Source organism: Lates calcarifer, linkage group LG4 (genome assembly GCF_001640805.2).
Source record: "Lates calcarifer isolate ASB-BC8 linkage group LG4, TLL_Latcal_v3, whole genome shotgun sequence".
NCBI lineage: Eukaryota > Metazoa > Chordata > Actinopteri > Centropomidae > Lates > Lates calcarifer.
The window spans coordinates 20300761-20326232 of record NC_066836.1 but is presented as its reverse complement, the minus strand read 5'-3'; the positions used below and the strand labels follow the sequence as shown (position 1 = coordinate 20326232).

The 25472-nt window shown below is 39.7% G+C and overlaps 1 protein-coding gene across 2 annotated transcripts in view; it reads left to right on the top strand.

The window, feature by feature from the left end:
• The window catches only part of slc6a9 (solute carrier family 6 member 9), a 72909-nt gene that overhangs the window by 29799 nt on the left and 17638 nt on the right, over positions 1 to 25472 (top strand). For both annotated transcript variants that reach the window (XM_018677559.2, XM_018677558.1), the window contains one exon: positions 22863 to 23019. In XM_018677559.2, coding sequence (XP_018533075.1) covers positions 22863 to 23019 — 157 coding nt within the window. The remainder of the gene's footprint in view (positions 1 to 22862; positions 23020 to 25472) is intronic.

Sequence of the window (25472 nt, the reverse complement as noted above, 5' to 3'; positions counted from 1 at the left end):
TTTCGGTGATCATTCAGGGGGTCTGTGACGACTCAATACCCCCCACACCACGTGAGGAGGGGGACGCAGCTCTTTAAAAACCCGACCACGTGTGGCGGCCCTGAAAAGTTTTTATAAGTAATTGCAGTGGGAAGTCCGGGCAGTGCTGTGAGAGATGGGGTTGGTAAGGAAGTGGGCTGGTCCGCCGTGTGTGTGAAAGAGAGTGACAGAGTAGAAAAGCAAGAAGAAGTGTCCAGAAAAGGCCGATATTTATGCCCCCCCACCCCTTCCAGCCCCCCTCCACCCTCCTCCACAAGCAGCTTTAATCGCACCCTTTGGCACATACATCCTTCGCTCTGCTTTCTTTTTTTAACTGTCGACTGACTTTGAAACACTTTGAAACAATTAAATCCTCTGATCTGTTTAAGATAAGATATACAGTTATTTCCATTATGGCAGGTAAAGACAAAAAGTGTGTGAGTGTGCGTATGCGTGTGTGTCTTAGCCTGTTTGTGTGTATGCGAGTGTGTGTGTGCATCCGACCTTGCTGCCGGCTTATGTTGTTAGCCAAGTCCTTGTCTCCTGTTTCCGATTGTTACTGTCAAGGCTGAGTCAGCTTGCTATAGTTCTGTAGGCAAATACACTCACACACGCGCACACATTTACACACACACACACACCTACAGGGGTATGCTTAAATGTTTTGAGTTTTACTTTCATAGATAGAATGCACACGCCAACACAACAGCTGCTCAAACTGCTCACACGCAAAAATTCAGGAACGGAAGGTTGTTGTGGGTGGAAGGTTGAAGATGTTTAGAGCTGCAGATTGTGTGTGTGTGTGTGTGTGTGTTTGTGTGTGTGTCCAAAGCAGCATCCACAACTGACAACAGTCCCCATGCTAATCCTCTCATTCTGGACCATTTAGATTTGTTAACACACACACAGATGCCATACTTCTCCCAAAGCTTTGACTGACAGGACTAAGCGTATTTACAGGTTCACTTATGTAGACACAACATAATTACAAACAGTGGTTTCATGTGCATATGGGTGAAGACTTTGGTCCATAATCAATGACTATAAGAAATTGCCTGTAAAAGTAAAATGAAATCTTCATTTCAGTAAATGGTAAAAATGTATGAAAACTGACTGCAGTTTGTGATGAGATTTAGAGAGAGTTATTGCACTTCACACATTCTCATCACTTTGTTGCAAGGTAAAAGTTTCTGGGTGTATTTTGTTTATTTAATTCTACAGTTAAACCTTGTGCCCTTGCAGTTCCTCTCAAACAAACTAGCAGCACCATTTACTCACCTCATGAGGCATACAGTGGAGTTATCAATGTGTGCTGGTAAGATTTTTTTTGTACTTTTACAGGCAAAGTTGTCAGTCAAGACCGAAAAAAATTATACACATTCTGTATGTGGGTGTTTCTATAAGTCTGTAAGAAGAAAACATGCAATACCTTTGTTAATTAATTCACTCAACAGCTGTCTCTGTTTGGAGATACATTTTCCCCTGCCATTGGAAAAAGCATAATATAGTCAACACTGCTCTGATCCAGTTTCACATTCAGGTGATTAGTTGATACAGATCCCAGTATCAATGGAACATATGAATAATTACACCTTGTTAATCCTCATTGAACCATATTATTTTAAACCATAAGTGTATTTTAATTAGAGAAGAACACAGCTTTATGTTATATCCCAAACCACAAATCACAAAGCCAGGTGCTTTCAATTTTGAGGCAGTCTGGGAAAGTAGTCTAAAATGAAATTTTGTTCCTGTCAAACACAAGTGTCTTGTCTGTATTATCAGCTGAGGTTGTGTTATCGATATGAAAGCACCTGTTTGCCCTGCATGTGTACCTCCTCTCTGCTGAAACAGAAATCGCTTTGTCAAATCAGTCATGTAAGTGAGGTACTTCACTATTTGAGCTAAATTTGTCAGGACTGGACAGGTCTCAGCAGGGTTGAGAAATCTATGTTACACTGTACAAACTGTTGCTATAAAATGAAAAAAAAAAATAGTTACTGTTGGACAGAAAACATTGTTGAAACTGTCTATAAAGACTATATCTATACTGCCTATTCTTATGGGTATTAAAACAGTCTTAAAAGCTAAGTTAGAACACCTGTTTGTAAATTAAATTAAACCATTTGTAAATTAATCTTGTTTTGCCAGGCCTTGCATTTTCAACCTTTTTCTACTTGTGTGCATCTAAACAACTCTCCCTCTTATCATGGCTTGTCATATTGTCTGTAAGTAGCGCTGCACTGTCTCGATGTCAGAAAACAGCACAAAAACAATCTATGCCTTGAAATTGTATTTGTGCCACTTTCCATTGCTGGTTTCTTGTAACAGTTCCCCAGTGGTAATGGAGTGGTAATCAGGAGGTTCAGGAGAAATCCCTATAGGTCGGTGCAGTTCCAGGCTGATTACTGTGGGTCGACTCAGGTGCGGACTGAGCTGATAAAGCTCAGCGCTTGCAAACTCTATCTCCTCATTCACACTGTATCTCCTCATTCAAACACACATACACACACAGTCCTATCTCCATGACTTCAGGGGACATCACATTAACTTAAATTAATCTCCTGGAGACTCACTCTAACCTTAACTATGACTACTACTTGCCTACCTTGCCTACTACTTGAGACACTTACCTAACCTTAACCTAAATCTTACCCTAACCTTAAAACATGTCATCACCATAAAATTTAATGACTTATGTTATGAGGACTTGCTTTTTGTCCTCATAAGAAAGACAAGTACCCATAATGTGACTGTTTAAAAAGATTTAGGTCCCCACAACATGACTAATACCAGGATCACACACACACACACACACACACACTTAATCTCTCTTAACAGCCAAACCAAGTCCTCAGAAGAGGAGTAAATGAGTAGCCTCTTCCAAAATAGTACAGTTCTATCTTAAACTATTAGAGAAAATTTGAGAAAAAAGGAAGTGCTGATAAAATGAAATACTGATTAAAATGGAAAAAGCACCTTAGCAGGCTGTAGTTAAGTGTTCTCTAATAACAGCCTGGTTGATTGTGGTTGATGTGCAAATGATTCAGTGGTAAGAAGTATTGCCAAAATGCTAATTGTTGAGCTTATATACAGCTTCACTTCAAATTCACATTTTGTCCAATTTTCATTTTATTTTCACTTGAAATATGACAAGGTCCTGGAGAACATGTGGTTTACTGCAATAACTATTTACTAGTGAGTTTCTTTTTCTCAATATTGCTTTGAGGTTACAGACAGTTTGACTTCCATTTTTTTTTTTTTTGTTTTGTTTGTTTTTTGTTTTTTTTTGGTCAGGTTTGATTTCTGATTTATTTGATTTATGATTTCTAGTTTAATTTAAATATATATAAATTTAAAGTTTACAAAATATGTAAGTACTTTACATTTGAAATTTGCTCTGTACTCTTGCTTTCATTAGCACCCCACCTCTCACTCCACACAAGCATTTCTGTGATCTTTGATCTTTGTGATACTTCTCCCATTTCTTAAATCACCCAATATCCTCTCAAAAGTAGTTTTCTGAAAGAAAAAAAACCCAACTCCAATCAAAACCCCATTCCTTCATTCCCTCTGTCATTTCATGGGTCACATCCTTCCTCTCAGCAGTAGACTGACCTCTCCAGGTTGGGACAAAAGTCTGAGGTCATGTGTGATTTCAAGGCATGCTTGACTAATAATTGGAGTAATAAGGAGTTTGGATGGATGTGGTAATTGCTAAGTGAGCACTGGTGATTGGCTTTGACATCCTCTTACTGAAAGAAATGATCAAATTTGATAACATTTTCATATCCAGACAACAGTTCTGATTGCTCTGTCATTGCTTTGACTTCATGTAGTCATAGGAAATTATCCAGTATTTCATGATTTTTTTGTCCAAATATTTGGGTACTACAAGTTTTTTATTACAATTGCACATTTACATGCAATAGTTAACTGCTTTTTGAATAATTTTCAGTCTTTGCAGATCACTGCTACTCTGACATAGTCATAACTCAAAGAAAATGACTCGCTTTTTCCAGACTGACCCAAATTATTGCTTTGTATATAAGCAGATTTTCTGGATCACAGGGTGCCTTGCCAAGAAGCTAATGAGGCCTGTTGTGTAGAAAAGTACAAATTCTTCCAGTGTAGAGGCATTCATCCAGTGCGCTGTTGCACTCCAACACCTACATTTTCTGTTTATGTCTATGTTTATGTACATACATAGACATATTTAGCCTGACTGCCCTGCAGGATGTCACGGTTTTATTGCCTGTTTAGCAGGATGATTCTAAGTTCTTGGAGCATATGTTGTTTCTTTTGGCAAGAATATTGAAAGATATGTAATATTTTGTAATGACATTTATTAAAATGGAATTAGCTCTCTGTGAATAACATATATAATGTGTATCATGGTAGCTGCTTATATACAGTTCGGTACATTACAACCAACGTAGGAAGCCAGCAGGGGCCAACACACTCACACACAAACTCTGCCCATCTGGGGGCAGGTGTTGCAGTTTATGGAGCGGAAGTGCAAAGTAGCTGTGTTTACTCACTGCACCAAGGCTTAGCAAGCAAGGGGACAGACACATGTGGAAAACAGAAAGGAGAGACAGAAATAGATATAGAGAGTGTGCGTTTGAATGTGTGTTTGTGTACGTGTGCACCCCTTGTCCATCTCCCTGTGGTGGCTCCAACCTTCGGTCTCTCTGACTTCACTAAGTTAAGCTTCCGGGCTCACAGCTGCCTTGCAGAAGCACACAGTCATACTACACCACACACAGCAAACTGACAATACATGCACGGTTGGGTGGACAAATAGATGCAAGCTTGATGGATAAGTTAGAGGAATTAATGGAAGATAATGGCTGACATGAGAGGTGGATGAAAAGCTGAAGCTCACTAGCCTGCAGAGAGCAGAGCTGGGTAGCTGATAGGAGGGATGAAGGATGGAAGGAAATGTTACTCACCTGCTGTGTGCATAAATGGGTGTGGATATGCAAGTCAAGTGTAGAAAACTGAAGGAGCTGTTTGTAGTGTTCTCCCCATTTGAATCCAATTTGAACATTTTGTTGTAGCTATATACTTAATGCTCCTCAGCACTGAAACACAGGAGTCTCCTGAATAATATGACAGGACAGTTGAGTCATATTGTTGCTAAGTTTCATATAGCAGATGGCTCTAAATACTATGAATGACCCATGAAGTCTCACTCACTTGTTTCTGTGGAGAATTTTTTGTGATTTTTCTTACTGAAATGCTCCTTTGGAATCATTGTTGACTGCTCTCCGTAAAGCAATAGTTTGACAGTTGTGTAGGTATACTCTGTATGAGAAAGATGAGAAGATTTGTACCACTTTCATATTTGTCTGTTTAATATAAGGCTACTGCCAGCAGTCTGTATCACTGTTACACTAAAAATGACAGTCTCAGACAACTGCTGGAGGCAAAGAGGAGAGAAGAGGCTTTCTCTGCCTGTGGTTAAAGAAGTCAGACCTTGGAAGTTCACTAACTAGCATGTTATATCTCATAAAATCAGTGTTTCCAGCCAAGTTCAGTGTCAATTTTACCTCGAAAGAGCTCCAACTTTACAGGGTTTACACCTTCAGAACCATGAACACCTGAAATCTCTCCCCAACTATGAAACACTCTTGTGAATTCAATAGTGATTCAGTACCTGAGAATTATCACCGACAAATTATATGAGATGTTGAAATGCAACTATGTTGGAAGCAGTATATTACACAGTGGTAATACATATTTTGTAGCTGTGCTCTATATTTGTATATTTTGAAATGAAAATCCCCTTATATGATTTGAATGAAGGTGTATAGTGTTTGATTCAAAATGCATATGTGATGATCACTGAGTAAAATAAGTAACTAGCTCAGAGAAGCACAGAGCAGCAAAATAAGTTAACTGAAATGAGAAATTGTGGGATCACATCCTCAGAATGTGCTTCTCACCATGGGGGCACTAAAAATGACAGAGTTTCAGACGACTGCTGGAGGCAAAGAGAAGAGGCTGTCTCTGTCTGGGGTTAAAGGGGTCAGACCTTGAAGTGGTTCAACACTGAACATTTTGCTGTAGCTCATATTGCAATGGAAGGCTGTTATCTAATTGTATCTATCAGAGCAATGTCATTTTTTTCCATTTTAAGATAATAATTTAGAGTCATTCCTGTTTAGCTGGAAAAAGAATGTAATAGTGGGAATTGTCAGGCTTGACAGAGCAGTCAAAACAACAGTGACAAAACATGACAAAATATAGGTTAGTCATACATTACTTTAACCCAGTGCCCCACTGCACAACACGGAGTGGAGGCAGCAGCTGTTACTGCTCTTTCATTATCATCAGGATATTTGGAGGGTTAGACTTAGACTTAGACACTTAGTTTCAGTGCAGTGTAAATGTTTGTGAAAAAATTTGTAAGCAGAATATGAATAAATATACATAAATAATTAGATATGTACAGTAGGATTTTTAGGCTGTATGGCGATTTTAGCAGCAGCAGTATGGATTAAATAAACTATTTTCGCCGTCGTAGGCAGAGTAATTTGATCGGGAAATCCGAAACTGTCGTGAGCCCGTGCAGCCGCAGCCAAACAGGGTGCCGCAATCTTACTCTCTCAAGGGACTTATTCATTGGGTTTACATGCTTTATGTCAGCAAAAGACCCAAATTTTAAGTATCTACTAAGTATGTGTGTATATGTGTGTATGTAAAGGTTCCTGTCATCCTTACATAAACTCCAAAAATATGTAGGAAGTAATGGTAAGTAAAGTGCTTATATGGGTGGGTGAGACAGTGATTAGTTGCCCAGCTAGAGTTACCTTCCTCAGGCAATAACACCCTGTTCAAGAATGTTAGGGTCATGGCATAGATGAACTGCCCATAGCCTTCAGTGGCAAAGGGGAGCATTATCCAGCTTAAAGGCTTTGGCCATTTGGTTTGGGAGTGACATAAATAAAGGCTATATTCAAATCTGAGCAGGCCTTTAAAGTCATCACTTCAGGCCGAGAGGCAAAAAAAAACTAAAAAGTCAGATATAGAGAAAGAGAAAGAAAGAAACCAAAAAGTGTGATAGATGTTCACCTCTTGATCAACCAATTTGGGTTCCCAAAAACAAGTCAGTGTCATTTTTGCCTCCATGCAAGGCATTAATACAAAGACAGTGCTAATGCTGAATTGCTTTAGGAGCCCCTTGACCTTTGACTGTACCACCCTGGTGTAGTTACCCATTTATTTGAGTTCCTGGAAGTCCTCATTACAAACCGGAACTAACTGGACCATTGTGGTGAATTCAGCTCTGCCTTCCTCTGTGAAAATGGCAACAAGCCAGTTCAAATTCAGGCTGGTGAGTAGCTAAAGTGCAGGTTTGGCACTGTGGAGTATTAATGTGGAAGGTCATTGTCACCTCACCTACCTTACTGATATGAACTCAGGCTTTTAATTTAAAAGCACTGACTGTGTAGGTTAAGGTTAATGTGCCACAGTCAGTTATAGAGACCCTGCACAGCTGCTTTGTTTTTCTGATGAAAACTTATCATCTTTAAAGGCAAATTTAGGGACTGTTACTTTCACCAACCGTAATTAATTCTTGCAGATACACACACACAACTGTGCCAAGAGGAGAGCTGTAAATAATGAAGAAAGTCCTACAGACCTACAAATAGCTTTTTGCTGGAAATTAGTTGTTTTTTTATTGGCTGACTTACTGGACTACTCTTCCTTGTCACGAATTGCGTGCTCTTTTTCAAAGTCAGGCCATATTAACTGACTGTGAACTATTCAAAAAGGGTTGAATTGAAGGCAACTTAACTTCAAGGGACTGACTAGTGGGGAGAACCAGGTATTTCACCTCTGTAGGGTTGTTATCAAGGTCACTAACATCACATGGTTTGCTAGTACTCTTGGCTTGTAACGACAGTCATTAGAGTTGTTGGAGTCACTTGAGGCCAAGTGTGAATATTTGTTGAATCTCCTGGGATGGGATGAAAGGACAGCATTGCAGGTGGGGGATAAGTGGTGTTGTAGACCTCCTCCTTTGTTGAGGGATGGTTACGTTATGTATATTGTTCTCCTGCAGGGAGTGTCCCTTTTCTTTCAGGAGTAGGTAAACTGCTAAACTCAAGTCTTGACTGGAGGAGTTGGCCTTCCTATGTTGAGCCATGCATTTGTTTAGTGGTTGTTTAGTTTCACCAATATACAAGTCTGTGCATTCATCACTGCATTGGACTGCAGATTGTTCTAAGCACAAACTGATTCAAGATAGATAGTATTTGTTCATCTTTTGATGACATTCAGTTTATGTTATGTACATGCCGCTGTGCTGCGTTTGCTGTTTCCCTGCAGCTGATCCAATTCAGTAAATCCAGTATTACATGATGTGAAATGACACCTATACATGAAGACATGCTCAGTGAATAGGTCTTTGTTTATTCAGCCAGCAACTAGCAAAATCCTTGTCATGTGCAGCATACTATACTGCGTGTGTCCATATTTCAGTTAATTCTTTGTTACCACATTTGTGATATAATGTGCTGGTTCTGTCTGCAGTCCATCAGAACTTGCCTGTGACAAGTCTCATTTAAAGTTTTGGTCTTATTTTGGGGTTTTGGTTTTTGAAAGGTGGCTGACCCGTCTGTGGTGGCAACCTGATTGTTTGATTAGATCTCGAGACACAATGAAACCATCATACACAACTTCACAACAAAGTGTGTTGGGCAGGTATGTGAATGATCAGACTGCATTCACTTTCAAGTGTTTAAATTCAGCCATATAATCATAACTGAAATGCTCACAATTACTGTAAATATGCAGGGTCAAAGATGACAAACTAGGTCTGATACATGTAATAGACATTTAAAGTATTCACCTGTCTTTTCAGAAGAGAACTTCACATACCATAGTATCCCATTTTCTTCAGGTTGCGATGATTTGGACATATCCAGGTTTCTGAAAACAGGATATGATGTTTATAGGTGCAAATACATATAATTATCAACAAAGAGCACCATAATAGCCATGTAAACATACTGAGTCACTTTTTTAAAAATCCTCTGCTAGAGGACCTGTTTTTGAAGTCTTAAAACTGTGGCAGCTTTTCTCATACTACAGACCAACTTACTGCAGGCTATTCTCTGGAGTTACTATGTGCTCACGTAGTACTTTCTTTGATTAGTCCTCATTTGTTGTTTGATTTCTGGGTTTTATTAGACAATGTCACAACACCATTTCATTTTAACCTAATCTTAACAGATCCTAGCCACATTCTTCATTTCATACAAGCATTTCACTTATGTTACTTTATTATAAATGAGAAACAGATAGCATCAATAGTTGACCTTAAATCAATTTTTGAATTTCAGACATTCCAGGGTATAGTTATAATTCAGCATACGCATCAAGGATTAATTCCAAATCAGAGCACATTCTGATCAAAACATCTGTATGAGTCAGGGACTGTTTGCAAAAACTGTTAGTGTCACTAAATGTGAGATACTGCTCTAACCTGCTTGCCTCACATTTACAGTGCAGTGATGCGACTTCTCGAAAGAGGGTGAAGTTTAAGCAAAACTCTGAAAACGAGGTGAGGAGAAAAGGCTGATGAGGCTTATTCATCAGCTTTGTCATGGATTTGTAGGAAGCAAAAAACCAGGGGAGAAAAGAGCTGACGATGAGGCTCGTTGAGGCAGCATGCTCACTGTGTTAGCAGGGAAAAACCTGGGGGGTGGGGGGCTGATAATGCTTGTCGAGGCTGCATGTGTGTGGTCAAGTGTGTGTGTGTGTTTTGCATGCTCTTGTTGAAGCACACTTGCAGTTTGAGGATTGAGGGCAACTCCACAGAGATGATGATTGTTAATGCTGCCTCAAGTGAAGAGGGCTAAAACACTGAGGAAAAACAGGGACAAACAAGAGAGATGTAGAATAGATTTATGATGGAGTCTGATGTTTGTATTTGAAAAAAAGAATATGAAAGCTGATAAAATAAATATCAATAACTCATCCATCACAGCAGCAGTTACAATTTGTATTGTGAAATTAATTTAGTAAAACAGGAGGAACTCTGTTAGAGAATTGTTCCTGTAATTCATGTAATTGCTTCATTAAATAATTGTGACTTCCTGTCAGAGCTGGCCCCAGAGAGGAAAATGTTCCCATAACAAAACTCAAAAATCAACTATGACTAAAACTAATGATTGTTTCCAATCAATCAATCTGATCTGATTCTGACTGAATTATAACATGTCAGAAATATGGAGTCTGGGTGGTGTCATTGAAAAAACAAAAGCAAACAAAGCAATCTTGGACTGAGATATGTTTATAGACTTTGGGTTTTAGCTGTTTAGGATATTGGACTATTTTGCTTGAAAAAGTTCTTTCTTCTTCTTCAAACTGACTGAATCACTACATCAAAGGCTTTTGCTTCCCACTGTAAGAGAAGAGGATGCAAAACATGTATTCATAATCACCAACTATTACACTGCATACATACATTAGAGGTTTCTCCGTATCACCTCCCAGGTTCCTTAGAGAAAATACAGAAATATAACCATCACAAATTCCAATGTGACATCTTCATATTGCTCGTTTTTGGCGGACCAACTGTCCAAAACCCAAGTATATGTGGTTTACTATCACAGAAATTACAAAAATACAGCAAATATTTTAGCGTGAACCAGGAGATATTTGGCATTTTTCTTGATTAATGATTTAAACATCAATTGATTAGTAATTGATGATTATTTTCTTTGTTTATTAACTAATTCATTAATCCATTATTTCAGCTCTACAATCAGCAAAATAAGTCACCAAACAGTTTCAGTTGTGCACCTGATATCGTGAAAATATTCCAGCTTGAATCCAGTATTCACACATCATTTACTCACACTACTGGCCTTATTGGATGTCTGTGCTCTTGTGCAAACTGAAATACATGTGCTCTTGTGTGTGTGTGTGTGTGTGTGTGTGTGTGTGCATGGATGGGAGGGATGCAGGTGAACAGCTTGCGAAGGCCAACAGTTCCGCAGGCCAGTCTCGCGCATCACTTGACAGCCATACCCGATGAAGGCCCACGCACAAATGAACTTGTTAAGCAAATGAGTGAACAAACGTGGGGGGGGGGATGGGTGGGTGCACACGGCTGCAGTGGGTTCCAGCTAGACCTGCCCGCCTGTCTGCGCACATCAACCATCGCTGTTTCTTGTCCCTCTGTCTCTAACTCTTTTTGCTCATTCTCTGTCGCTCTGTCTTTCTCTCAAAGAGCTCTCAGTAGCTGTCTCTATTTCAGCCTGTCTCTTCCCATCTTTCTTGTTCACTCGCGCTCATGTAATCCCATTGTTTTATTAGAGAACAGCCTATTTCTGAATTGGATTGGGAGATTATCTTCATGATGCTCAAACAGGGTGTTGTCATCCTGCACTCACAGAAAACAGACGGTAAAAGAAACTGTCAAAACAGATTGGTCCTGTGGGTACCAAAAATATAATAATAGGTATGGTATTTACATGGATCTTGCATGTAGCTGGCATACACAGACAGGACTGAAAATCCAGTGACAATCGTGGAATCATCACAGTGATTATCTCAGGCAATGTTTCCCAAAATAAAACTCTCTGATCGTAGCACATACATATATATTCACGTACATGCATAAGTAGGATAATCTATACACACATAAATGAATACATAAACCTGTCCCCACCCGTATGCACATGTAAAAACTCACACACTCATGTCCTTGTCAGTGCAGGAAAGTTTCTCGTAGGTTTGTTCGAGCAGAAGGAAAAAAGAAATAAACTGAGAAGAATAGTAATACTTGCAATATTTGTTTGGAGTCATTTGTTGAATAAGGGATTAGTGTTAACGGTATTGTAGAAAGGGAGACCATAGTATCTAATGTTGTTTTTCAAAGATGCAGTAACCTTTTACCTTTTAGATTTGAATGGTCTTTTAATAGACCGAGCCACTGAGTTATGGATACCTTGAATGGACCTATGAATGATTTGACAAGTAATGCAATGACGGGACATACGGGAATACTGAGGCTAAGGATTTCAGATATTCTCCTTGTGACCCCCTACCAAACATAGAGGCTTGATAATATGAGTATATAAAATGTGTGATAATGTGGGTTCTATGAAGGACTTTACACTGTATTACCTGGTTTTTGCATGTCATAGAAAATGAGTCATTGCATGTTTTGCCAATTGGTATTTCGGGGCACGTTATTTGTATCTATTGATTAAAAACATGGGATTGTGCCATGATGGAGTATGAATAATAAAAACAGTGTACAATATGTTCCATCAGTCTGGTTTGTCTGGTCTTGCCCGTCTTTTCCCATTATTTTGTGTGTTCCTTCTTATGCCTGGCATCCCTTTATATGCAAATACAATACTTATAGACTGTGATTTATTGTTGTACTGCATTTCGTATAGTATAATTATGTATTCAAAAAAGGGGGAGGAAGGTTTCAATTCCTGTTGATTTCTGATATCAAATGCCCACCCCTTGCACTTTACCCTAACCTCACCCTCCTTTCATGGCCCTTGGTGGCCCTTGGTGGCCCTTCTTAACCCTGCCCCCAGTCTTTCTTTCTTACAAAGATGTCCACACCTTCCCTCTTCCCCTCCCCCCTGGGAAGGCATCTGAGGATTTCAGCCTGGTAAGTTTAGCACTATAAGTATCACAGAGATAGAGAGGTCAGTCAGTCATTAGGCTGTTGGGAATATCTGAGGGGCTGATGCTGCTTTTGCATCACATTCCTCACAATGGCAAATAATGTTAAGGTAAGGAGCTGGATGGTATATTTGGGGTTTTGAAAGGTGCTTTGTTTGGTCTAGTGGCAGTGGTATGTAATGATTAATATGTAACAGTAATTTAATGTAACCATGGACCACCAGTATCTTACGTAGACTGACTTAAATTCAGCTGCATCAACTACCATTCATGATAAATGGTGATAGACTTGTTTTGTGTTTGTGCTTGAGAATTCTAAACTTGCCTGCCAAAGACTTGCAGGGCGGTTGTTACAGCCATGTTGTTGTTGCTCAAAAATCACTTTACAAGTGACATGCAGGCAGACTGACCTTTTGTTAAATGTCTGAACTATCTTTCTTAACTGACTGATAAACAACCTTTTCAAACACAGTGTTTAATGTCTGTAGTAGACATTGTGCTTAGATCCAGTTGGAATGGATTGCATTGCAGGTTGGGTATCGGAATTGATCTCAGATGCCTCTTCAGTGACTATTTATGATCAGACTTCACATCCCCAAGAGCAGTTATGTGGAAATGTTGCTAAACAGAGACTGAATTGGTCCTAAGCCATACAGCTAGACAAGAGCATTTTGGTGGTTATTTGCATACTGGATGAAACAGCCAAGTAAAACTCACATGAGATCAGAAAAGTTGGAAGCACAGTGAGAGTCATGATAATGCAGAGTGACAGAAAGAGAGAAGCTATGAAGTTGTTTTGCACACAGGCTGTGTTTTGGGGTTTTGGATGCATCTTTGGATGCTGTTATTGCTGCCCACGTGATCACCATAAATGCTTTTTAATGCCAAGTGTTTGACAAGGTGTTTGAGGTTAACTAAAGGATTGAGTATGCTTCAGACAAACGATTCTTACAGAGTGTCATCCTCACATCTTTAAAACCAAAAGAATTTGTGCCTGTTCTGAATGGAAATAAACTCAAGGTGGTGTGAAAAGCCTGCGGTAAGGGTGGGTGGGGGTTGGTGGCTGATGAATTCTTGACGAATTCTTTTATACATACAATCTATCCACAAATTCATGGTGTTGCGCTTGGTGTTACACATCAGATTGATGTTTCAGAAAGTTACAAAACTTGTCATACATAGCCCAACACACTGGAAAGTTTTAGGGAAGGGGGTTCAGATGCTCTCTGAGGGTCAACCTTTGACTGAAGCATACTGATGGTTTAAAAAACCAGTACACTACACAGAAGTGCTTGTCAGATGGGTGTTAGTTTAGGGAGTGATACGTGGCACCATTTCTGTAACTTTCTCTGCTCTGTAGAAACAAGAAAGGAACTAGGGTGTGAACTACTGTCTACCTAGCATCTTTTCACATATAATCACATTATGTAAGACCTGTAAATTACTTGCTTTTTACCAATGTGTACACATAGATTAACAAATGCTTAATTGCACAATGTGGCAGACCTCAAGCAACAAGTGTACTTGAAAGTAAAAAACACAAGTATATCAGTAGTGCCCAGTATGAACTGAGGATGCTCAACACACAACAGAGCATTTTTTTGAATGTATGAAGTGACCTGTAACCTGCGAGTGACCCCTAGCTTCTGGGCAGCCATCTATCCCACCCTTCATCTTGCAGGGCTGGACTGTCTCTCCTCCTCCTCCTCTCTCCTCCTCCTGACACCCCATCCATTGGTTTCAATTAATCAGCCGTGGAGGGGGATTTATTCAATCCCTGCCCAATGGAATCCTTTGGTATGTGGCCCCAATGGTAGCAGGTTGAGAAGCCACGGTCTACACTGTCTTTAGGCCCATTACTCTCACCTCACAGCCCACTCATAAAGAGAGCTTTGAGCGGCCTGTTTTTGGGGGGATCCGGTGGGCTTTTTGTCCCATAATAGCCGAGTGGATTCAGTCACTGCAGACAGACATGTTTACTAAACTCTGCGTAGGTGAAGCGAGGGAGATTACGTGTGCCACTTTGAATAACTGAGGTCTTATTATTGGCTGAGGAACGTCTACAAAATAACATGTTTTTGGCTTGTCTCACAGGAAAGTTGAATAACATGCGCTCACCCCAATTTCCTGTCAGAGAGACATAGGCAGTACTTCCTCTGCTCTTTATTGTTAATTGTCATCAGGCTCTCATGACTTTGTCTGTTTTAAGTACAGACATCAAATAAACTGTGGACCTGTTCCCCTTCATGCGACCTAAATGCACTAGGACTGAGTTGAGATTGGAATGCTGTGGCTGCAATGTTCAGATACTGTGTATCGAGCAGTGTAAATGCAAATGAGCTCCTGACTGCATTACATGTCAACTTTCCAGTTTGCAGATAGTATAGCAAACACAGCGGATTTGCCAAACACTCAGTGATATCTGAATTTCACCACATCTCTCATCCTTAGTTGTGTCACCGTCATTAAAGTTATACATTTTTCTTTGGAGCAGAAGATGCAAATTCTTTAAGATAGCATCAATTGAGCCAGGTGTAAACTACAACTGGATCCAGTCACAATCTAGATATACAGTTTGAACAGGGCCGAAGACCCAGACACACACTCTTTCAGTGATTGGACAGATGTCTCCAGTCTGTCCTGACGTGATATCGCCTTCCTGCGTCACCTTCTTTTTCCCAGTTTGACATCACATACCAGTTTCTAATGCCAACAGCAGAGATATTTATTACATTTTTTGAACTAGAATTTGTGTTCCTGCCTTGTGACCACAGCTTATTAAGGCCTGTTTTATCCACAATAAATTAATGTCACGGGGTAGTGTATTACACAACACAGTTTATTTAAGGGTACACATGATTGTTGTTGGATCAGGTGTGATCTGTCTCTCATGGTCTCTCTTATCCCAGCCACCCCCCCACCCCCATTTGCTACCTGAAATGAGAATTGACTCAAACACAGACAGGGGGAATGTGTGAGCCAGAACATGACAGTAAAAATGTTATATTTCTTATTTCATTATGTTTAGTTAGCAACTCAAATATAGCCACAGTTAAATGTCCCAGCAACACTTCATGAAAGTAATGATGAGAGTTTTCTTATCTACTGGACTGTCATTGCAGTTTAAAGGCATCATAAGAATGGTAATATTGGGTTCTTGGATAAAGCTTAAATGTTCTTTTCTTAAAACATTGCCAACCTCTTTCTGTGAAGATTCTCAGTCATCCAGGTCAAGGTTATCCAAGAGGCATTGAATCAAGGTTGTAGATCTACACCCAGCAGCACTTGCTCTTCATTCAACTCTTTTTGAATATGGCTAACCTACAACACCATTGTGCCCAAATGTTACCCATGAAGTCATGGGCAGAGTACAAGCCATTAACAGGCCCCTTATTTTTAGATTTTCTAAAGTGTGTTTATTTTGTGTGCTAGCCAAACTACTGAATGAACTGTTGACCATTCCCTCATAAACCCGTGTCTGTATGCTCTGTCATGGAGTGACATACTGGACTTTAATTACACAGTAATGTGGTTCTTGTCATTAAATGTGAACTACATAAAACTGTTCTGTAGCTGAAAACAAAATTAGTTATGTCAGGAAAAAATCATATTATTAATAATGTCCATTAACATATATTTTGTAGCACTCACAGACTGTAATATTCACACTCTTGTTATAGATGGAGCTGAAAATACTGATGACCATTGCTAGAAATGCCAGTTAAGCACAAATGTTTGAGTGTGTGTGTGTGTATTTGTGTATGAATCTATATATGCAGGTGTAGACACTTTTGTGTGTATGGTGTTGTGCGTTCAGCACAGTATTCACAGACTAATTGTGAGACATCATAGACATGTTCAATGAAAGCAGGTAATTAACTGTGGAAATCAAGTGTGAGGAGTACATATGGAGAAGTACCTTTGGTATATAAATATCACAATCTTAACTTAGTGTGGAAGTCCTCTTTATCACGTTGTTTTTCTTGCTAAATTCTTCCAAAATGTTATATATGACTCTTTGGGACACATTTTGCACAACAACTAACAAACATTAGCTGCCCAAGATGTTCATATAATGACAGAAGTTTTTGCTTAAAAAAGCAACTTAAACTGTGTTTGAGACTTACATATGTGCAGACAGAGACAGATTCCCCAAGCAGTGAGCTGCCAGTAAAATGCCATTGCTCTATAGGAGGTGTCGCTAAATAAAATTCTCTCTGACAGGAAACGACACACACTCAGCAATTGCATGATCTTAATAAATCGTATTCTGTGGAGAGATTAATAGGGCTTTGCAGAGCTCTGCACCTTTTTAAACGGTGAGAAGATAACCTCGTTAAGTGTGTGAGAGAGATGGAAATAATACGGGGTGTAAGAGAAATACTAATGTGTTGTACTATACTAACATCTCACTCCCGTTTTTATGCTGTCCAAACTTAAATTAAGTTCAAAGATCATCATCAAAGAAAAGGAAAATAAAAGAAAGTAACGTAGTAACCTGAAGTGTGTGTTGCCCTAAGATGAAAGTAAGTGAGTAGCTGTTCCTACACTCCAGACAGCGTCTCTCACAGACATGGCTGCAGCTGTCAGGAGAGGTCTTTTGAACGGTTTGTGCTGCTGTCTGTCAAAATAGTCCTGTGTGTGTATGGAAATGAGTATGTGAAACTGTGTGTATGTCCTGCAATGGTGTGTGTGTTTGTCTACAAAGATGAAGTGCTCTCTTTGGACTGTGAGAGAAGGGAGGATGAGAGATGGTAGCGTCAAGAGGAAACACAGGAGGGAAAAGTGCATCTGGGATAAAATTGAGTTACTGTTGCTGTGAGAGCAACAGTAATTCACTTTCCAAAATAACAAGGCTGAGGTTGACACCAGTGCACATTCTAACAGTGCTCTGAGGTTCCAATATTAGGTGTCACAGTGGGACTGTCTGTCTATGTACAATAAGGATGTGACAGTGTTAAACAGTGTAAATTGTAGACATGAATCTGTTCAGGAACAAAATGGACTTTGTTTCTTTCTGCAATGCCCTTTTTCACAGTCATACCTTTTCACATTTATCACAGGGTACAACTTAGTTGTGTTCTTGTTGTCAATGAGCAGCTATCAGAGTAGTAAGAATTTGAGAGCATGCTGTAGCTCAAGGGAAACTCAGCTGTAGTTTTTTTGAAGAGCTGTACATTCAGCGTCCCCACCTACAAAAGGTAGAGCATTAATTCCCCATCACATTACACCTGCAGGCCTTTGTAGAGTGACACGTTTTTGGGTAAATCGCAGTGATCCTGCCTTATGTCATTTTCAGTCTGAGCCTGCACAACACAGATCAGCGTTTCTCCTGGCATTCACATTCTCAGCACTGAGCTGGCAGTCTTTTTCAAGATGAGCTTAGCACAGAGGAGAGTTAGTGACTCTGTGTTTTGTCAACGGCTGTTTGACAGACTGTTGGACTTCAAACCTGTGAGATTATGATTAGAGATTTGCGAATCGCTAGTTTACTGAACTGCTGCCAGCGAGAATATTTTATAGTGTTTGTGATGAATGTTGCAGCTGGCCCCAAAAATGATGATGAGACCCCGGCTAATGAGAAACAAATCAGGAAGAAAATTTGATAAAGAATATTTCAGTGTGAAAAATGTGAAGCTGTGAAAAATAGACATGAACTTACATGACCACCTTTCTCTTGGTCATTTAGTCTCACACTTCTTGACAGTAATCAAAACAAACATACCTGCAGGATCCCTGCTGAACTTGGCAATTTGTGAGGAACAATAAATCACTGTGAAACATTGTCTCAGGTTACTAAGTCCTCTCAACTCATAGATCTGTCACCAAAATCAATGTGTCTTGCTCTAAATCTGGCTAATAGGCTGCCTCCTGTATTAATTTTAACATAGTCCTGAAGCAGCAGAAGCAGAGATACAGACAGACAGACAGACAGAGACATGAGTTGCAGTGAAGTCAGCTGTGACTCGAAAGAGACCTTGGAAAGAGAAGAAAGTTGCAAACCAAATAGAAGGAGAGACGGGGTGGGGGCATGTGTGGTCTTATATAAAGCCCAGATGGTCCCAGAGAAGCACGTGACAGAGAAATAGAGGGATATGGAGAGAGGAGTGTCTGTCTGTCTGTCTGACTGACCAGGAGGCTCCCGGGAGCCAACACCACAGGCTACAACACCTGGGCATCAAGAGGCAGACATCGAGGTCAGTGAAGGGAAAGAAGGATGTCATGAAGAAGTTCAACTTTTAGCCAGAGGATTCAGCCAATACTGTGTTGATAAGGCTGAAGCTGCCCTGACTTGTGAATCGTGTTGATCCACGACCTACAGAAATGTCTGAACTTGTTGGTTAGACTCTTACTGTGGCTGGATGGGTCAACAGCAATAAAAGCTTTTCAAGTTACAAGAGAAGTGACATGTCACAGCTGCACTGCTTCTCTGCATCACTCAGGCTATTGCTGGTGGAGAAATATTTATGTTTGCTTTTGCAGGCCAGATTTGTGGTCAGTCCAGAGAAATACCCTCTCCCTTCAATTATGAGACTTTTCAGAGAGCTGAAAATCTTCCTGTCACTATACCCTATTGTGGCTGTGCTGTGGCTGAAAATCACCAGATAGACCTAGAAACTCATGTATGTACAGTGGTATGTTTTAGAGTGGATTTTTAGATTTGCATGAAATGCACCTGGTGTATTGATCACATTTTATGGTGGAAGGTGGAAATGCACCAACCCAACTTCCTCTCTCCTAATATCCAGTACATGGCCTTATAGTGATAAATAAAGCAATACAGACATTCAAACATTCAGGCCTTTAATTAACTATTATTTTCATTATTGAGTAATCTGACAATTAGTTTCTCAATTGGTCAATTAATCATATTGTTTATAAAATGTAAGAAAATAGTGACCATTGGAATTTCACATAGCCTAAGGTGACATATTCAGATTGCTTGTTTTATCTGATCAACAGTCCAAAATGCAAAGATATTCTGTTGCATATGACAAAGAAAAGTAAGTGTTCTGATCACACTCAGAACACTGGTCACATCTAAACAGTTCACTTAACAAGGTCAGTATCTGATCCAACAGATGCTTTCTATTCCAGTCTCTAACAACATGTTAACAACAAGAACATAAATATCACTGTGGTAATATGATATGATAACACAATTAACATTATATCGACAGGATCCTTTTATAAGCCATAATTCACAGTAATTTTCAAGGTAAATAAAAGTTACTTCAGATGATTATCAGGCTGAATACACGTTAAATATAACCGTACATAAAGATGGACAACACCTCGACGCTTTCTCCAATGCTGCCATCTTATCCCCTACCCTTTTTATATAGCAGCTAATAATTAACCAAAACCATATTTCTCAGATACACTTGAACATACATAAAAGTGATAAGAATGACCTTAAATGATAGAAACCATCTTTGGGAAAAACTTGTTTGACATGTACTTTGATGTTTTAGTTTGGCCCATCTCTCGTCCACTAACGTAGAGGGGGCAGGAGTAATTACCTATACTGCAGCCAGCGACCGGGGGCGATTTTGAGTTAGTTTTGGTTTCACTTTTGGGCAGCTGTCATGTCGTCCATCTTCGCATACAGTCCTACAGTTAAATATATCAACACAGTGACTGGTTTTCACTGTAACAATGTCCACTGCTCTACTCACTTTGAATTTAAACTCCATGTAGTTGACACACTGCCTGTCATGAATATATCAGGTTGAGTTTTATAGACATGACACCAGAGATTCAGGGGTCATTGCTATTCTCTGTGTTCCCAGTCCTGCTCTGTTTGTCAGGTTGCAGACCTCAGCTAACCTGTCAACGTGTGTGTTTATGCATGTGTGTGTGTGTGTATCTATCTTTGGAAAGCTCACACCTGGTTGCTGATAGGGAAGTCAGATGTATAAGATGTACAGCCTAACACCGGGTGTGGCAAGAACACACACAGCTGTGCGCTGTTTCTGAAGCTCCTTTCTCCTTCCAAAGTCAACTCCAGACAGAGACGTCGTAATGTGCGGCCCGCTGTGATGGCGGGTTCGCAGCTGGGGTTTTCTCCTCACACACTGCTGTGACCGTGGGCTCACTCCGAGCATCTCCTCGCCAACAAGCACTTGTGTTTGCTGATCTTCCTGTCCTATCCCACCTGCAGGTTTCAGTCGTGCAAAACGAAAGGTCAAGGATGCTGGAGAAATGCACTTTGTTTTGCCCTCTTAACATGCAAGCACAGCCAGACTCAAAGACAAACTACGGCGCTTTGGGGAAAATATGGAGGCTGTTTGTTTTGTGTTTTTTTTGCTGTCCAATTTCTGTCTCTCTCTCATTAGTCACGCTCGGTGCCGCCTCAAAGTTGAACTATGGCGCCATGGGGGCACAATGTGGATATTGTTTTTAGTTGTTGTGCTTGTTGATATTGACTTTTTTTTTCTTTGCTGATGAACAAGCTGAACACTCTGTTGGAAGCAGTGTGTTCATCTGGAGAGCGGTGGTGCTTAGTGTGTGTGTGTGGTTTCAGAAAATAGAACAAAATATACATGTGACTTTATTGCTGTTATATAAACAGAACAGCTGAACTTTAAAATCTGAACTTTAAGACATATATGTAGACACATATACAGTACATATATGTTGTTGTTTTTTTCACAGCAAAGCCGTTTGCCGCCCCGGGAAAAGAGTGTATTTATGACCAGTACTCACATTTTTTGTCAGATTCGAAACCTTTCTTACCGAAAATATGAGACTACTCATTCAATGAGCCCCCGACACGCAGGCTCTGCTACACAGTGATAACATAAGCAGCATGAATGGAGAAATGAATGTTTTTATTATTGTGTCATGCATACAACTGTGCCCACCCTGCGAGGGCTTAGAAAACAGCATAGATTCACATAAACCAGAACCAGAGTGCTGTATATACATTTTCAAACAAATCTTCAGACCTTCATTATCTGCACAAAATCCCTAAACCACTGGCAACACCGTACTGGAGAAATCAAATCAAGTCATTTCATATAAAATTAACTCTCTTAAATCATCATCATTTGTTCAGCAGAAAGGAGAATTTCCACTTCATCCAAATCACACTGTCCACACAATCTGTTTCCTCCCTGAATATTTTTCATCTGCCAACCTCAATGGCTTTTTCAGACCATTTATCTTCAACTTCATTAAAAGCTTACTTGTAAAAAAATTTACATTACAACACAAATGATTACTGTAGATATACAGCAAATCCACCTCCTCACAAATTAAGTAGAGCTGTTTTGCTCACAAAGACCTTATTTATTCCAGTTCATTTATTCTATCCTCTGACATTTTAATTAGACAACTCAACAGTTCACATTTCCCTTGTACTGACCCTGGTACTCAGTCCAGTCCATGGATTGCCAGAATGGAAGCAAATCTATGTAAAATAACCAACATCATTACATAATTTCAGTTTGTTTATGACTGATACTGAAGCAACAAATCAAGCTGTCTCTCTTTATCATGCTCTACAAGTACCTTTGTTTCACATTTTACTAAAAGAGAGTACTAATGATCTAAATAAGCATTACTTATTTTTCTGCAAGAGTACGAGTGTCTTCATGTGTGCCCACGCACAGACAGACAGACAGACAGACACAGCTGAGGTTACGGAGGAGGTCAGGAGAGAGGGACCATCTGATGCCAGCAGATGGAGTGATGGAGGGAGGGAGGAGAGGAGAGGAGAGGCTGGAAATCAGGACGACAAGACCAAATGCTTATGGGCTGTTCTTAAGACGCTGATTTCACTTTATATCCTGTCTGCTCCAGTGCGCCCACCTTATGCTAGTTTTTGGGGTAGAGGAGATAGTAGTACAGAGTATTCATTAACTGCAAGTGTGAGCAAACCATATGAATAATTCAACTCAACATGCACCCCAAAGATGTGTATTATTCACCATCATTGCATAATATGAGTACTGCTACACCTAACACCAAGATCTGATTTGGCCAAATAGAACATATAAGGCCCCCAAAGAAGCTCTTCTCTTTGTCGTAGCATCCACTTCTGACTTATGCGGGTAAAAGAGGTGTGTTTAAACCTGCAGAGTGCAGTTGCTGCAGCAGCACTATCTCAGAAACACACTCGCTTTCCTGCCACCTGAAGTCACCTCTGTCTCTCTCTGTCTTTGTTGCAGAACGGAGCAGTTCCAGGCGAGTCAGTGAAGAAGGATGAAAACTCCCGGAGAGGGAACTGGGGCAACCAGATTGAGTTTGTCCTCACCAGCGTGGGCTATGCTGTGGGCCTGGGCAATGTCTGGAGGTTTCCCTACCTCTGCTACAGAAATGGAGGAGGTATGCCTTGTAGAGCTTAGCTCATTTCTCTTGGGTTGATACTGACTGACTTTATTATTGCTGGCCAATGGTACACCACATAAAATGAGTGCAGTAAAGTTTAAGAACTTGAAGTGCATATAAAAAGAAACAGTACATAAAGGGAACATGAATTAAATAGAGGTTAAGTTTCAACAGTGTAGAGAGTACACTGATGGGGAGATGTGTGTACATAATATAAAGGATTTAAAGGCTGATAAGTATACAGGACTTTTGGGATCCAAGCTGCTGTACTGTTGTTGAAGATTATGTAAATTTTATATGTTTTTTTCATAATAATTTTTGGATTTTTACACAGTAAAAATATTTCATACAGCTCAGCTTAAAATGTAACTTCAGTTGCCTTAAAAATGTGAGTAAACTCAACCTGAAGATAAGCTTTGTTTCAACCCAAAGCAAAGTTGTTTAGCTAATGATCACTTTTGTAAACTTGATTCTCTGAATGAAAACAACTTTATGTAATTAAAAACTTTAAACATAATTTATTTAATTAGCCATTCAAGAAAATGTGCTTAATCTTATCAAGAAAGCATACACTTCCACACTATTTTAACTCACAATTTCAAGTTACCATTTCAAGTTAAGCTCACTGACATTTTGAAGGCAGCAATTGAGCCTCAGTTTCCAAAGTAAGTGGATTCATGTTTTTAATTGCTATTCCTCAGCTTGACTAACAATGCTAAGTTTGCCAGTTGCCTATACACTCTTGCCTTGAACAAGAAGTTCTGTGAGTAGATGATTGATGATTGAATTCTGAGTTCTGTATGTCCACAATAACTATAGTTACATAACTACAACTGAATAAAACTGACTCAGAAACTTGTATGCTCTATGAAAGTGAGAAATGTAAACTTCCAAGCAATAGTGTAGCTCTCCTGTTCTGGTCATTTGTAAACTCATTACTAAATTAGTGTGTAACATCCTTGGTTCTCCACAACTACTCTCTGATTTCACACTGTTGACTTACTAAATAAGCTTGCTCCATTAAAACATAAAGGATAGCTCAGCTTCTAAAGACTGAGGTAGTTGTGAAATGGTTGCTAGGAAACATCTGTGGCACTGTCCAAGGCAATCAGCTACTTTGTAAAGTGGGAGTCACTGTAGCATCAGCAGCTGTGACATAACTTCCAAATGTAACAGCTGAACGATTTCTTTGTAAATGTAGGTTTGACTTTGATTTATTCATACATGCATAACACTGTACAAAATATATGTCTCAGAGTTAGTACTATTCACACAATTTAGATGTATGACTGCGTATCGTTATATGATCATAAACATTCACAATTTGAGGTATATTATGTATTTCTGTGTGATATAAAATCTTCACAGTTTACATTATTAGGCAGGCCAGGTGGGTCAACCATATTCCATATAAGCATATAGTTGCCTATACCAGCCCTGTAACAGTTGAGGCTTTATGTACATAGCTTCAGTCCAAAACATCTTGGTAGGCATCAAGTTTTGTGAAAGGGTTTTATTGTTTATTGGGCTGTGAATGCTGTCAAAATGTGGATCCAGCTGCTGCTGTGCTGCTGACGTGTTGCTTTCGCTGTGTATTCAATAAGAACATGATGACAACAAACTGCTCTGTTGCTGTCAGTTTATTGTCTCTCTGCCCTGAAGTCAAGTGCATCCCATGTGTTTTAAAGAACTTTGTATCTTGCTCAGTTGTTCAATTTGGTCAAGGTCCCCTCACTCAGTGACTCAGACCTTTCATTGGCATCTCCCACACTTCACTTCATATGTTTACACTGCAAATATTTGGATGTAGGAGACCTGCAATCCCTTACAAGGACTCAGTATATGTAGGCCATACATTAGTTCACTCACAGCTGAAGATAGCATGGAGGCACAGGAGAGCTGAGCTTTACCAGCAGCTCACACACAATGATAAAGTTTTGGTATTGTACAGTGTCAGCTGGTTGCATCGACCTAGTTCACATACGGACAATCATACACAAGTGCTCACACACACACACACACACACACACACACACACACAACAGACATTCCCTATAGATGAGTGTCTGGTTTCTGGTCCAGTCTGAACCACCAGAGACTTTCTGCACCACTGAACAGACTCAACTGCACATTTAGTGACCTCTCTGCTCACTCAGGGGAGGTTACTATGACAGATGAGGTTTATGTTTTCTTTTCTTCTCTCTTATGACCACATGAGACAGGTCTAATTTACACAATATACTGTGTGAGATATATAGAGAATATATATTTTTGGCATTTTCTTTAGTTATATATTATACCTCATTACTATACATGCATATGTCTGATTTTCTTTTTCTGTTTGTGCTTATAGACCAGACGCCTCCACACTCCCCGACTTCACGCTCATCTAGCTGAACAGTAGTTATTATCTTTGTCAGACAACAGTTTAGGAGGGAAATGCCATTGTA